Source organism: Lissotriton vulgaris, chromosome 6 (assembly GCF_964263255.1).
Source record: "Lissotriton vulgaris chromosome 6, aLisVul1.2, whole genome shotgun sequence".
NCBI lineage: Eukaryota > Metazoa > Chordata > Amphibia > Caudata > Salamandridae > Lissotriton > Lissotriton vulgaris.
The window spans coordinates 964,161,653-964,174,242 of NC_141694.1; the positions used below are offsets into that span (position 1 = coordinate 964,161,653).

The 12,590-nt window shown below is 43.6% G+C and overlaps 1 protein-coding gene across 2 annotated transcripts in view; it reads left to right on the plus strand.

Annotated features, from left to right (window-relative positions):
• The first annotated feature begins 8,859 nt into the window (after positions 1-8,859).
• ARHGAP18 (Rho GTPase activating protein 18) overlaps positions 8,860-12,590 on the plus strand; it is an 897,817-nt gene continuing 894,086 nt past the window's right edge. For both annotated transcript variants that reach the window (XM_086926994.1, XM_086926995.1), the window contains exon 1: positions 8,860-9,060. In XM_086926994.1, the coding sequence (XP_086783120.1) occupies positions 8,948-9,060 (113 nt within the window). In that variant the 5' untranslated portion in view covers positions 8,860-8,947. The remainder of the gene's footprint in view (positions 9,061-12,590) is intronic.

Below are 12,590 nucleotides of genomic sequence, written 5' to 3' on the forward strand. Positions count from 1 at the left end.
GAAAAGCACAATGCATGTAATAAAGAGCATAGAAAAGGAAACAATGTCTGATAGTGAGCAAGATAAGGCATGTGTAAGGAGACTAAAAGTTAACGATGTCCTGAACAGTGATTGGCACTCTCAGACAACGATCAAACCAGGGAAATTGACTTGGCAGGGTCAGCTTCAGGTGAAGGAATCAGATCCTTGCAATTCACCTCGGAGTCAAGAAAGACCCTATTAATGTATACCAACACATGAAGGCCAGGCCGCTTCGTTCGTTCGACCATATTCGTCGGCCTGCGTGATGGCAATACAAAAAGGAGACTCAAAAACAAAATGGAACCCATGTTCGAGACGAAATCTCCAAATACATAATGAACTCGCTAACTAACGTGACAAATTCACTCCATATTAGCCGCACATACTAAATACGGTTCGACATCACCAAAACCCTGACGAAACCATGACCTTACGTGACAAGGCCCGTTTTCACAGAACCACCGATTCCTTAATACCTTCCAGACCATCCTCGAAGATTTTCCTAACTTTATTCACTCTGTATTTGAAAGCATTTTCGGGGGTCTTCTTTCGATCCTGCTTGCTATTGCTGGAATCCTGATTGTTGTTTACCTGCTACGCAATGGATGGACCATCCGCCAGCAAGATTGCAAAAGCTCTCCTGGAAAGATATTACCATGAGCGCATGGTACAACATCTGGTGCACCTCGCCTTGGTGAACTAAGTACTGCTTGGTTCCTGTCATTCAGACCAGTCTTCGAAGACTGCATCATACCTGTTTTCCGATGACTGTTTTGCGGAGGAGATTTGGACATCTGTCTGACAACTCTATCAGAGACGCCAACGGACTTAGACTCCAGGCTGGAACCGCTACGGTCCAATGTTCGTTTCTATCCTCAGCGTATTCCCATCTTAAAACGTGCATTTCTCGAGGATCGGCAGGTGCCCTTAACTGAGTTGGATTTCAGCTCCACCCTTGGTACTGAGGTATCGACTACAGCACCGGCTGCCTCTCCAACAGCTGTCGGCAGCACTGAGTTTCATCTATGCACTCTTGACGTGCTATACGAGGTACTTCAATGTTTGTCTCCTACAGCAGCAGGCAGCGACAATGTTATATCTCCTCGCCAGGACATATATTCTGAATGTGGCTCACTGTGTGCTGGGACCGAATTCAGTTTTTCTTTCCCCTTTTTCTCAAAAGAGTTTTATTTAAATTGACACTTTAGATAATAAAGCATGACCTTCTAAGTACGCTTGCAGTAGTTCAACTTGTGTGATCAAACTCATTTAGAGCTGTGATTTGCAGAACTTTACTACAATGTCAAACATTTTTCCTCGTCTTTTAAATTGTTTTTAAATGATTTTTCAACATTTTTAGAAACATTTTAAATGAGTTCTTGATAATTTTATGCACTGACACCGTTATAAATGTGTATCTCAAATGTGTATTATTATTAGGGCTTCGGTTTTATGGTATTTATTTTTTGGGCATTTCCGTCTGTATTTATCCATATTTATTTTTGGCAAATTTTATCTGTATTTATCCATATATATTTAGGGTTTTGTGAAAAAATGAATCTGAAATGAGTATATTTCCACATTTATTTGTCTGATAAATATGCAATCATGCCTAAAGGACTGACCGTTTTCAGTCATATAAACACACTCAGATGATCAAATAGGCCCAATCTTGATAATAAAATGTGAATAATATCTTATACGAGCATATATTTTGCGGTTTAAAGCTCTTTACTAAAATGCTTTTATTGTTTTAACCCTCTTACTTTTAGATCGACAGAGCTATTGGTCTGGTAGTCATGATTGACATCATTTAGAATCACTCAAAAAATAACCCAATTTCCGTTTTTATCCATATTTTAAAAGAAATACAGACAGGAAAATAAATGGTTTTCTGTCTGTATTTATCTGTAAAAATCAGTAAAAACGGAAAACAGGGAGCCCTAATTATTATTGTTACGTATTAGGTGGAGTGGGTGTTATATTTCATATCGGTACCCTGATACAGGTCCAGGGAACATGGTACACTTTCCCTATATCATCTCCCCGTCATTTCATATGAACAAGCCTTACTTACTTACATAACTCCAAATAAGGACAGAATGCCTTGTATGGACATAATGCCTTAAACGGGCCGCAGCCTTTTATGGACTAAACCTTTCACCTTGTTCCAAGCAGAGGGTGGGTTTTTCCCAATCGATATTGCTAAGACGTCATCCTTAGCACATATGAATAATTTATGAGTACACTCTCCAGGAGGTGCACTTCACCTCTCCCATCGACGTACAAGGTTTAATCCCCAACGTCATCCTCATACTGAACAATGTGTACCACATGCAAATAGACTGTATAAATACAGCACCTCTTGCTATCATTAGTCAGATGGGAACCGAGACTTCAATGCCGACACACTGACCAGAGACACTGTGGCTCCGGCTCCAGCTGACAGTGGTCTGACTATCCCTTGCGGGGTACCCAACTCAAGTCCAGGATGAAGTACCACACTCTCACTATTCAGGTATGGGGGTTTGACTAAATCCTAGCAGGATTCTTGGCTCTTAGATTCTTGGTTCCTAGACTCTTGGGCTTAGGCTCTTTTCGCACCTACTCACATACTAGGTACATTTAGGTACATCTAGACAGGCATCTTAGGAGTTCACACTTTATTTTATAAATGCATTTTATATTCAGGTATGTATTCATGTCTATTACAAAATGGTAGAACAATACTATTCCTTTTTATTGACTGTACTGCTGATTCTATATCTCTGCTACTGTGTCACAGTTGTAGCAGCACGTTTGTTTTACATGAGAAGAACAACGGTACAATAAATTCTTATTGCAAACATGCCTGACTGTTTCTTCAATGTACCTCTCTGAGAGAAAAACAAGCAAGCACGATTGACTGGGTGAAGAATAGTATATTGTTTACATGAGTCTGAGGAATCAGGGTTTGCTGTGTTCTGAGGTTGCCAACAACTAACCTCTCTGATAATAGGAGATACTAATGGCACTGCGAGCTAGCTAATGCAAAACATAGGCTAACATATTCGGTGGGGGTGTACTGAGTCAGTCTAGCACCAGACCCACAGTATATGTTATCCGTAAACAACACAGGCCCTGCATGAAGGGTACAATAGGAACTACACTACACCTGTTGGCAGCCCCATTTCAAAGCCTCTTGCATTGACTATTGTTCCTTTTTCTGTGGATTTGCCATTTTTGTTGACATCTAATTGTGAAGATAATTTGATGGGTTTTGACTTGTTGAAAAAACTGTATGCTATGATTTACTACTCCCCTGCTGGCTTCTGTATGACAATGTGTCCTGATGTGGTGTGCGCTAAATAGTGTCTGTCCAAAGATGCACCCCTCCCTGCTGAATTTAAAGATGTGCCACCCACACTGTGGGCAATGATCGACACAGATGTGGGTTAGTTGCAGGTATCACCTGTTTTGATTTGTGTCAAGGAAGGTGCTATTTTACCCCGTATTCCTCAGTACAAGATACCGCAGGCAGGTGGGCGAGACAATCGTCAGGGCTCAATACTGACCTACAGTTATGGTACCCCATGTTGTGGATACACTTTTGAATACGACAAGGATGCAGTGCCTCACCAGTGCATATCTGTGCACATCTGACAGATTGAGCTGATGCTCTGTCAAAAGCACATTAGGATCAAACGCTGTGCCACACTGTATCCAGCCACGGCACCACTCCTCCCATCTGAGAATCAGGAGATTGACATACATGATTGTATCTTCCGAATGGAAGAAGAGACTAAAGGAAGGGTAGACCCGACTGATGTTCCTTTATCTGACCCCCTAAGGGAACTATATGTCAATGGCTCTTGGTTCAAATTACCAGATGGCACCACCACAGCAGCATACGCAATTACTACGCTGCGCACAGTAGTTGAGACATCACAAGTTCCTTATCAGTCCGCCCAGGCAGCTGAGCTAGTCACCCTCATTCGAGCGAGGGACTGGTTGTGCATATTTACACTGACAGCCAGTACGCCTTCGGGGTCGCCCATAATTTATAGCGGGTCTGGGCAGAGAGAGGGTTCCTCACTTCCCATGGGAAACATATTCAGCATGCTCCTCTTATAAATAGGCTTCTGTCCGCTTTGACACTTCCTAGGAAATTAGCCATAATGAAGTGCAGCGCCCATAAAAAAGTTACTAATGATGAGGGTAAGGGGAATGCTTTGCAGATCAGACAGCTAAGAAAACAGCCAAAAAAAAGATGAAAAGAATGTTTGTAGCAGGTCCCGCCAGGTGGGTGCACAAGTTCTCCATGTTTGAGGATACACTTGAAAATGTAAAGGAAATCCAGAGTGAGGACACAATGGAGGAATTAGCAGTGTGGCAAGAGAATACAGCAACTTTGAGTGATGAGGGATGTTGGATTGATCAGTCAGGGAAGCAGAGATGGATGTTGCCAAATGCATATGTTCTTCCTGTACTCACTATGGCTCACAGGACATCTCATATCTGTGCTATTGTTGTTAGACCCAGTGTGGCAAAATGACAAAATTTTGAGGACAGCTACTCATTTGGTGAAATACTGCATGGTGTGTATGATGCACAATGCTGGCAAGGGTACCGCTACACCACCTGGTAATTTTACACCTCCCACTTTCCCTTTTGAGGTTCTTCAAATGGATTTTATTGAAATGGATAGGGTCAATAATTTGAAATATGTGTTGGTAGTTGTTTGTGCGTTTGGTAAATGGGTTGAGGCTTATACCACTAAAGAAAATACAGCCATTGTTACTGGAGATACTCCTTAAGGAGTCCTTTCCTCGTTTCGGCTTGCCCTGCTTGATCTGGAGTGATAACCGAAGTCATTTCACTGCCATGGTAATCCAGTTAGTTCGCTGGGCACATGTCAGGGCTGTCCTCTGTCCCCCCTACTGTTTGTACTGGCTGTAGACCCGTTGGTGTGGCACCTGCAGGAGCGGCATGACCATAGGGGTTTACAGTTTAACACAGGTCCACTGTTGTTCATGTTCTATGCGGACGACATATTATACGTACGTCATCCCGATGACAATCTGGCGCCACTGCTCTCTGAGGTCACCAGGTATGGCAGTCTCTCTGGGTTGTGTATTAACTGGGAGAAATCAGAGGTGTTCCCCTTGACTGATGCACCCTGTCACAGGGTGTGTGTTTACCCTCTGGCTTGGTGTGAGGAATTCATCAAATATCTCAGGATCCAATACATAGAGAGAAGGATCATACCCTACAAATAAATTATGGCCCAGTTCTTGAGTGATTTGCAAAGAACATAGAGAGATGGTTGGCCTTGCCACCCTCCATGGCTGGGAAAATAGCCATCACAAAAATGGTGGTCCTCCCACAATTTCTGTATGTATTTCAAAATATCCCAGTCCCACTGTACAACGTTTTTTCCGCCCTTTTGTACCTTGTTGATACGACTGGTATGGGGCGGTAAGCAGCCCCGCATCAGCTGGGATGTCCTCATGTTGCCATATGAGAGGGGAGGGTTTGGGTGCCCAATTTCCATGTTTACTATCTGGTGGCGCAGGCGAGTTTTGCTCGCCACTGTATCATGCGAATATTCGTATCCCTTATTACCGACCAGCGTCTGATTTGTTTTTTACTGCGTCCCTCGGGTACCTGTTGCCAGTAGGCTACCCGCGTGACCCTAACGATATCCAAACATTATCTACTACTAGTTGACATGGCACAAACTATTGAAAATCACCGGCTCACGAATTCTGTATTCATCTACATTGCCGTAGCGGGAAACGGTTGGATACCCATACTGCAGGAAACGCTTGTGAAATGCACGCTCGCTAAATTTCACTTGGCGACCTTCAGTGACCTCTTCCCAAAGGGACATGTACTCTCGCGCACTGGGGACCCTCGTTTCCGTAATGCAACTGTTATGGATAATTTTGTACTTCAGAGATTGCAGAGTGCTCTGAAAGCTACCATGTACAGCTACTCATTTGAACCTCCTGAATTCCCCCTTTTAACAGGTATCATTAAGGATGGGGATGGCACACATCTTGGGGCTAGAATGTACAAGGCTGCGGTGGCCATGTTGCCTTCATGATATGCAGGGATAAGAGGGGCTTGGGAGCGTGATCTTGGGCACCCCTTTACCGACACGCAATGGGTCAGATGCAGTGAGCAAATTCATCAAGTCTCTCCGAATCATAGTAATAAATTGTTGACTTTAGATTTTTTTGGAGGGCATACAAATCACTGAGTGCACTCGACCACATTGATGCATTCTGGTCGCATTTATGCCTGAAATGCCGCTCCCCTGATGCAGACCTCGCACATCTCACTTGTACCTGTGTAAAGATAGGCAGCTATTGGTCAGCAGTTTTTGTGGAAATCTTAAAGATGATAGACTTTAGTGTCACGCCCACGCCACTATTGGCGCTCCTTGGGTACACACATGACCTCCCCAAATCCAAACATTGATTTGTTCCTATTGCATTGCTTATTGCTAAGAGGGAAGTGACGATCAGTTGGGGTAATAAGCGCATAGCTTCAGTCAAGTCATGGTTGCGCAGAATGACATACTGTAACACTAACAATGATACTTATGTGAAACTACAGCCGCCCACAGCGAGACCCCTAGATATATGGCAACCACTACACTTGTACCTCCGGGACATACCAGATACTGCAGCCATGCCAATATCCTCGCAGCCACTGAACGCACCCATTGAGGCCTGGGTGAAGTTTTAGAGATAGTGGAGGTATTAAACCCACTGTAACTGACGGTCAGCTGTGCTATTCACATATTGTAACCATGTGCACCATTGAACTGGTTTTGGCTTGTATTTACGTACCTGAATGATGTATGTTAATTTTATGTATGTGTATCAACATATAATGCACTGTAACCACCGTTATTCTTGTTAAAATCAATAAAATTTTGTTTTTTTTAAAAAAAAAAGGTTATCCAGCTAGTCTGCGAGGGACTACACATCAGACAGAAGTTTCACACTGCAAATCACACCCAGTCTGATGGGTTAGTTGAGAAGTACAATGGTGCTCTCAAACTCAACTTGGCAAAGATTCAGGAGACTATAAGGTTGCAGTGGCCAGATGCCTTACCATTAGCTCTTTTGTCCACAAGAACTACAGTACATTCTAGGACAGGGATGTCACCCTACGAGGTTATGTTCAGATGTCCAGCTAATGTCTGGGGAGTCCTGCATCCACATAGATTTTCTAAGACTGAGAATCTTTTATTAACTGATTACCGGTGCCAGTTACCTGACAATGTGCGTTCTATTCTCCAACAGATACACAAGTCACTTCCACCTGTACCCGAGGAGCCCGGACATTATATTCGGCCCTGCAATTTTGTCCTGGTGAAGAACTTCGAGCGGAAAAAGAGTTTGGAGCCTCATGGAAGGGACCTGTCCTGGTCCTCCTTGATACCCGCACAGCCGTAAAAGTCACAGGCCAAAAGAATCGGATACATACAAGCGACTGCCGCAAAGTACCCCTGCCCTTTCCCTGTGATCAATGGATAAGGGAGGACATTGGGGACTCTGAGCATGAGAAGATGCCACAGTTCATCCTTAACAGAAAGCACTTTGTGAAGATCTGCTCCAACATGTACGTGGAAGTCAGGAGCGCAACACCCATTGGACTCAAAGGGCTTCAGCCCCCCCCCCCCCCCCCCATCGTGTGTGGCAGCCCGGGATGAGACAGCTTCCCGGGCACACACACAGCCGCACCCAAGCACTTCACAGGTCTTTGAAAGACCATTTGCATGTTAATGAGGCCTTGCTGTTATTTCACCCCTTCTAAGAGCCCCTGCAGCTCCACTCTGCATGTTGCTTAAAGATTTAGCCCCCCCTCCCGAATTGTTTTCTTACCCCCCCCCCTTCCCCCTCCCCCCCCACCCCCGAAATTTGGCTCTAGTTGCACCTCTGGTGGAATTGATGTGCTCAGCACACTCAATCAGGGGAAAGCAACTTCTAGGGTGTGCCCTTCTATATTATTCAACGTTTAGAATTTTGAAGTTTGTCCCATTTTAAAATGTGTAAAGTGCTCTGAAAAACAGCACGACCCTTGCTGCCTTGAAATACAAGGCAGATCACTGCTTAGAGCAAGTCGTAAATTCACTTTATGAGACAGTCCTTTATCCATCCACAGAACACTGTTCCCTATTCACTTCGTTGGGGAAGGTAGGAGAAAGATGATGGTGCATCTCTACAACAGCCTCTTTCTATTCTACACGGTGGCAAGGCTGCAATTCCCTTCAAATTCTTCTCTGTGCTTCTCTTTTCCTATCAGGGTAGTGCTAGGGGTAGTAAGTCAGGCTCATTTTCTGTCTTCAGAAACTTGTCAAAATTGGATTAAATGAAGTTTACCTGTTGGTCACATTTTGAGACATTATACAATAACTTTTGAAACCGGACTACCAGAGCAGAACAACAGAATTTGATACCCTCTTCGCCGCTAATGACAAGGGTAACTCGTCATGGACTTTCCATTGATTTCAATGGAAATTGCAGCACAAGAGTAATTGTACCTTAGCGCTAAAGGGGTTAAGAGAACCAGATGTAAGATAAAAGTAGCAAGATTCAAAATGAAGAATATATACAGGTTGAATCGATGCTGTCTATATTCGAGCTTTTAGCAGTGCGCACTCTCAAGCACATAAAACTGTAAAACGCCGGATAATCAGTGCCAAGCGAAGCTCCAGGCAGCAAACCTCTCAAGTCATGAGTCATACAATAGCTGTAAGTGAGGAGACTGTGTACATGGGCGCGTGTGTGTGGCTCCACCTCTTTCAGCAAGATCTTAGCAAGGGGCGGCGCTGACAGATGCTAATGAGCCAAGTTGCCAGGCGAGACAGGAACTTACTCTCCCGTCTCTCCCTTCAGCGCGTAGTTGCAGAAATTATGCTCGTCGCACCATGAACTGGCTGTCTAACTCCTCGGAAGTTGTCCTCACGGCCTACCACCCGAGCAGCACCCACGGCAAGGCTGAGCAAGACGGCAAGAGAGATGAGCAAGTGTCACCGGGAAGGTAAGCAGACAACGGCGCGGGCCGACCTAGGGGAGCAGGGACAGCTGCGAGCAGCCCAGTCCCAGCCCGGCCACCTGTCGCGCGCCTCGGTCCCGCGGGAGGGGCTGTGTTGTTGTGGAGGAAGGCGGGCCACACGTTCAAAGTCTAATGCAGCATATTGCAAGGAAGGGCTTGTCTGCTGCGCCTGTGGACTCCAACCACAATTCTTGCAACAAGTAATTGAGAAAATAATACCCAATATCCATGCAATTAGTAGCCGTTTGATGTGTAAGCCTGCGTAGGTAACATGCATAATTAATGTCAACACCATCTGTGGGCGCGTCCATTTTTCCTTCCACTCGCGGTTTCATTTTTGATGTTCAGACAATGAATGCCGCACGGAATGCAAAACACACGGGTGAAGGAACTAATCAGCTAATGAGGAACTAATCGGCTAATGGAGACCGAATGCATTTGCGGATTGAAAGTGACATATGCATGGCCAAAATTTCCTTTCTCTCAGATCCTCTTTCATGCAGGTGGACACGGAATATTCGTCTAAAATTGGTTGATGTATTTATTGTTTTGTTGGAAACGCTTTCTCATGCCAAGTTACAAAGTGTAACTTTTTGTTTCTTTATGTGGCTGTGTCTTAGTGACCTTTGAACATCATGTGCAATATTTTCCGCTGTGTTTCTGCATGCCACCTTTTAGTCTCTGCCCATCGGGCAGTTTCGTACAGGGCAAGGGTGAGGTTTATGATACCAGAGCTCTTAAGTTTCCCAGATCAGTTAATTCAGGTTTTTGCCTTTGCATTATGGGAATTATACTCTCGCTCATTCCACTATAAAATCAGGACCACAAATCCCGAATCCTCAAATTACTCTATTTCCCATGCCTTAAAAAACGGAATCTGACCTGTAAGGTAATCTGATCCTTATGTAAAGCACTTGTAATGCACTAGGTCCAAGCTCGCGCTATATAAAAACCGTTTAAAAAAACAACAACACCCACAGGTAAAGCAAAAGCCTAAACTGTACGAGTAGCTGATTGAAAATCCCACAAAATGGCTAAACAGTGGAAAGAAGGTGTACTGATGCTTCTCAGGTCAATGTGTCTCATAGAATCACTCTTTTGCTCTTTATCAGGTACGAGTCTGTCCAAATATTGCAAATGCAAACGAAGACTGTGCACTGGGCCATGTGCTACAGATTCGTTTTTAATTGTTATTTAAAGTAAACTCAGATTACAATAGCACGGTGTGCAATCTGTGCACGGAAAACTGGTTCAGATTACAGGAATTTAGCTATATGTTGGAAAACTGGTTCAGATTACAGGAATTTAGCTATACGTTGGAAATATACTCATTGCATAGTTGCTCTCGTTCAATTTGGCATGTCGGGGTTTTTGTTGTACATTTCTTGGTTTGAGTTGTGTTTATGTCTGAAATTTCTATGTCTCATATGTAACACGTTTTGAAACTGCGGCGTTGAACAAGAAAAAGATGTGCCACAGAGATCTCTCAGACCTGCTTTTTACTTTGCATTCACTTGTCTGTAGTTCTGAATTTATGATGAAAGCAATACTACTGCAAGTACCATATGTGTGTGGAGTCCTATTGCCTAACATATGACTACCATAGCCTGAAAGTTTCCAAAGTTGTCCCAACTCAGAGGTAGGCCTTCTTTACTTTTTTTAGCTTAGACATTGTTATTCAGTTGACAAATTGAAACAACAATATGAGCTTCAAGTAAAAGTGCATCTATGACTGCCTTCCTGTTCTCGTTAACTCTTCTTGATGGGGTGGCTGTCATTTAGTCTGTCCTGAGACACCTTCTTTCTGCAGGCGAGCTCTGCACCACACTGAATGGTGGCAGGGAGTGGCACAAGGTTTGGCACTCCACTGCGGCCGAGCTTGAATGAAATGTTGGCAGACACGTTAGTGGCATCCATTCCACTGTTCAAGAGTGCTTGTGACTTCAGATGAAGAATATGCTACGGGTGCTTGAGGGTGAGTGTAGGCAGCTCTACAAGGAACAGGCAGAAGCTTGGTAGTTTGAGCCCTGAATTGCATTTCACTCTTTTGTGTGTTTCCTCCAGTTGTGTGCCCCGCTCTCTCCCCTTTCCCCTGAGTACACATTTAAATGAAGATACAACATGCTGAAAAAGTCCAATGACTCTTTGTTAGAGAACGATAGCTGTATCAATGTCCTTCTCTCTGCCCCACTCTGGCTTCACCCAAGGAGGCTGTAGCAGACAGAGCACCCCTGGGATCTCTCCACCTCCATAATGTCTGTTGTTTGTTGTGTATTGTACTTTTACGATTTTAATTAATCGAATAAAGTGGATTGACTTGACTTGGCTGCAACACTCCTTCTGCTGTGCCATCCCAATATTTTAGGCTTTACAACCAGTAGAAGTCTCAGCTGTAAAAGGACACAAAGAGTTGTTTAAAGGAATGGAAAATTGGCAGTTGGCTTTAACCTATCCACTCTGGGCCGGTGAAATAAGGGTGTTAATAGTACGATAAACTTGTCAGCAAATCTCTTTCATCTGGAGGTGATGTAGGCAAGCCTCACTCAAACACCAGGTATAGTATACATATGAAGATTGTAAATGTGTAGTACATTAGAATGTATTATGTGAGCTCCTATAAATCATGGATATGAATATGGATTATCGTCATAAAAAATATTCCATCAACCAAAAATTAAATAAGGTTGGAAACTAGACATACCTTAAACACTGTTCTTTGCCCAATCCTAGCATATTGGTAAAATCCACATTTCTATCATATTTAGCTGGTTTACAGCTGGTATGTTAGCATAAAATAGATTCTAAAATTTGCTGAGTCACGTACAGCCACTTGTGCCTCAAACGAGAGGCCCAGTTTTCAGCATATCTTCCCTGCAAGTGGCCAGACGTCTAACCCTCAAATTGTTTGTATCTTTTATACTTTTTTCCATGCACTAAGGTCTAAGGAGTAAGTGGGAGTGGTCTCCAGCTCCGGCCCAGCATTGGTTACACAGGACAGTTCGACGGGTAATGTTCGCGCTATATAAAATCGCATTAAATAAAAATAATTAAATAAAAAGTGATGCTTTGATTAGTTGGTTGGGAAACCTACTGGGGCAACTGTGCTATATTTTATTAATTCATTTGGCATAGAACCTGCTCAAGGTCAATCTGCAAGCAGGTTTATATGTGCTGCGCCGCATGGAAAGGAAAAATACTTCACTGGCTATTATAACATGAGTAGCAGGAAAGAATACATTATATGCAAACTCCTTTAGCCTGCACAAGAAATAAAGCTAAACATCTCGCACCAAAACAGTCTACACCTAGGACTAGCACACGAACATTCTTGTAATGCACAAGCATCTGGTAACAAGCATCAGGACCGGCAACTCATGTAACATGATCAAATCTTTACAAAAAGAGTGCTTTCATAACGCTGTGATGTAGCGGCACCTTTACCTTGCACCCTAGCAGTGTCTGCTTGCACTTTTCTCCTCAGAGTTCTTTTGCCATCTCCTTGTGTGGGAGATTGT